At 63.1% G+C, this 1,173-nt stretch overlaps 1 protein-coding gene across 1 annotated transcript; it reads right to left on the reverse strand.

The window, feature by feature from the left end:
• Positions 1-285: 285 nt before the first annotated feature.
• On the reverse strand, positions 286-1,099 carry TBXA2R (thromboxane A2 receptor; the record flags this gene model as incomplete). Its single annotated transcript, XM_009704534.1, is given in 2 exon segments — positions 286-538; positions 540-1,099. Coding segments are annotated over 2 exon segments (813 nt in total), but the record flags the coding sequence as incomplete, so codon positions are not given.
• Between the last annotated feature and the right edge of the window lie 74 nt (positions 1,100-1,173).

Here is a 1,173-nt window from a genome sequence, read left to right on the forward strand (position 1 = left end):
CTCTGGGGTGGGGGAGATGATGTGGGTCCAGGCTGGGCATTGAGGGTGGTGGAGAGGGGTCCCAAGCTGGTTTGGGGCACCTGCTAGTGGGGAGCACTCACTCTGTCTGTGAGCGGTGCTGAGCCCCAGAGCCCATCACCCAGGTGCCAACCCAGGGTGCAGGGTGGTGGTGGTGGGGGAACACGCTGAGACGCAGGGTCTCACCCGGAGAAGCGCAGGGTGGGGGGGATACACCAAGACCCAGAAGGGACATGGTGAGGGGACCACCGAAACCCAGGGCCTCACCAGGAGGGGCATCCAGCAGATGGTGGCAATGATCATGATGCCCACCAGCTGCACCATCATCTCCACCTCGCTGTCCCGGCGTCGCTGCACCAACTCCCGGTCATGGTAGACACGGCAGAGCGTCACCACGCTGACTGTGTTGAAGATGAAGGACAGCAGCACGGAGAAGATGCCCAGGAGGGCGAAGAGCAGGCAGAAGATGATGTTGCCGGTGTCAGGTAGGAGGGTGAGGAAGCACCAGGAGCCGGGGTACTAAAAAACCCAGCCCCAGCACCGGCAGCAGCCCCAGCAGGCAGGAGAAGCCCCACACCAGCCCCACAATGGACCAGGCACGGCGCTTGGAGATGTTGGTGGAGCGGGAGAAGGGGTGGTTGATGCCGAAGAACCTCTCGCTGGCCATGGTGGCCCCCAGTAGCAGCGGGCACTGCCCAAAGAAGACCATGGAGAAGCCAAGGAAGTTACAGAGGTGGCAACCGGGGTCCACCTTGGCCCAGGCGAACTTGATGAAGTGGTAGGGGATGATGACCGAGGCTGTCACCAGCAGCCCCATCAAGTCTGTGACCACCAGCCCGCAGAGGAAGATGAGGAAGGAGGAGCGGGTCTGGCTGGACAGCTTGCGGGAGGAGCTGAGGAGGACGCAGAGGGCAAAGAGGTTGGAGCAGAGGCCGATGAGGCCGAAGGCAGTGGAGAACCAGGGGGAGGTGATGCTGTTCTGCACATTGTCACGGCTGTCACTGGTGTTGAACACCCCAAAGCACGTGTCCGACCCGCCGGCCGTGCTGCTGTTGGGGGGCTCCATATCCTCCCACCCCATCCCGCTCCTCCTGGCGGCTTCAGGCGCCCTCCTGGCTCAGCTCCATGGTGTGTGACCCGCTGGTACTGGCACCG

Source organism: Cariama cristata, unplaced genomic scaffold, assembly GCF_000690535.1.
Source record: "Cariama cristata isolate BGI_N322 unplaced genomic scaffold, ASM69053v1 scaffold33687, whole genome shotgun sequence".
NCBI lineage: Eukaryota > Metazoa > Chordata > Aves > Cariamiformes > Cariamidae > Cariama > Cariama cristata.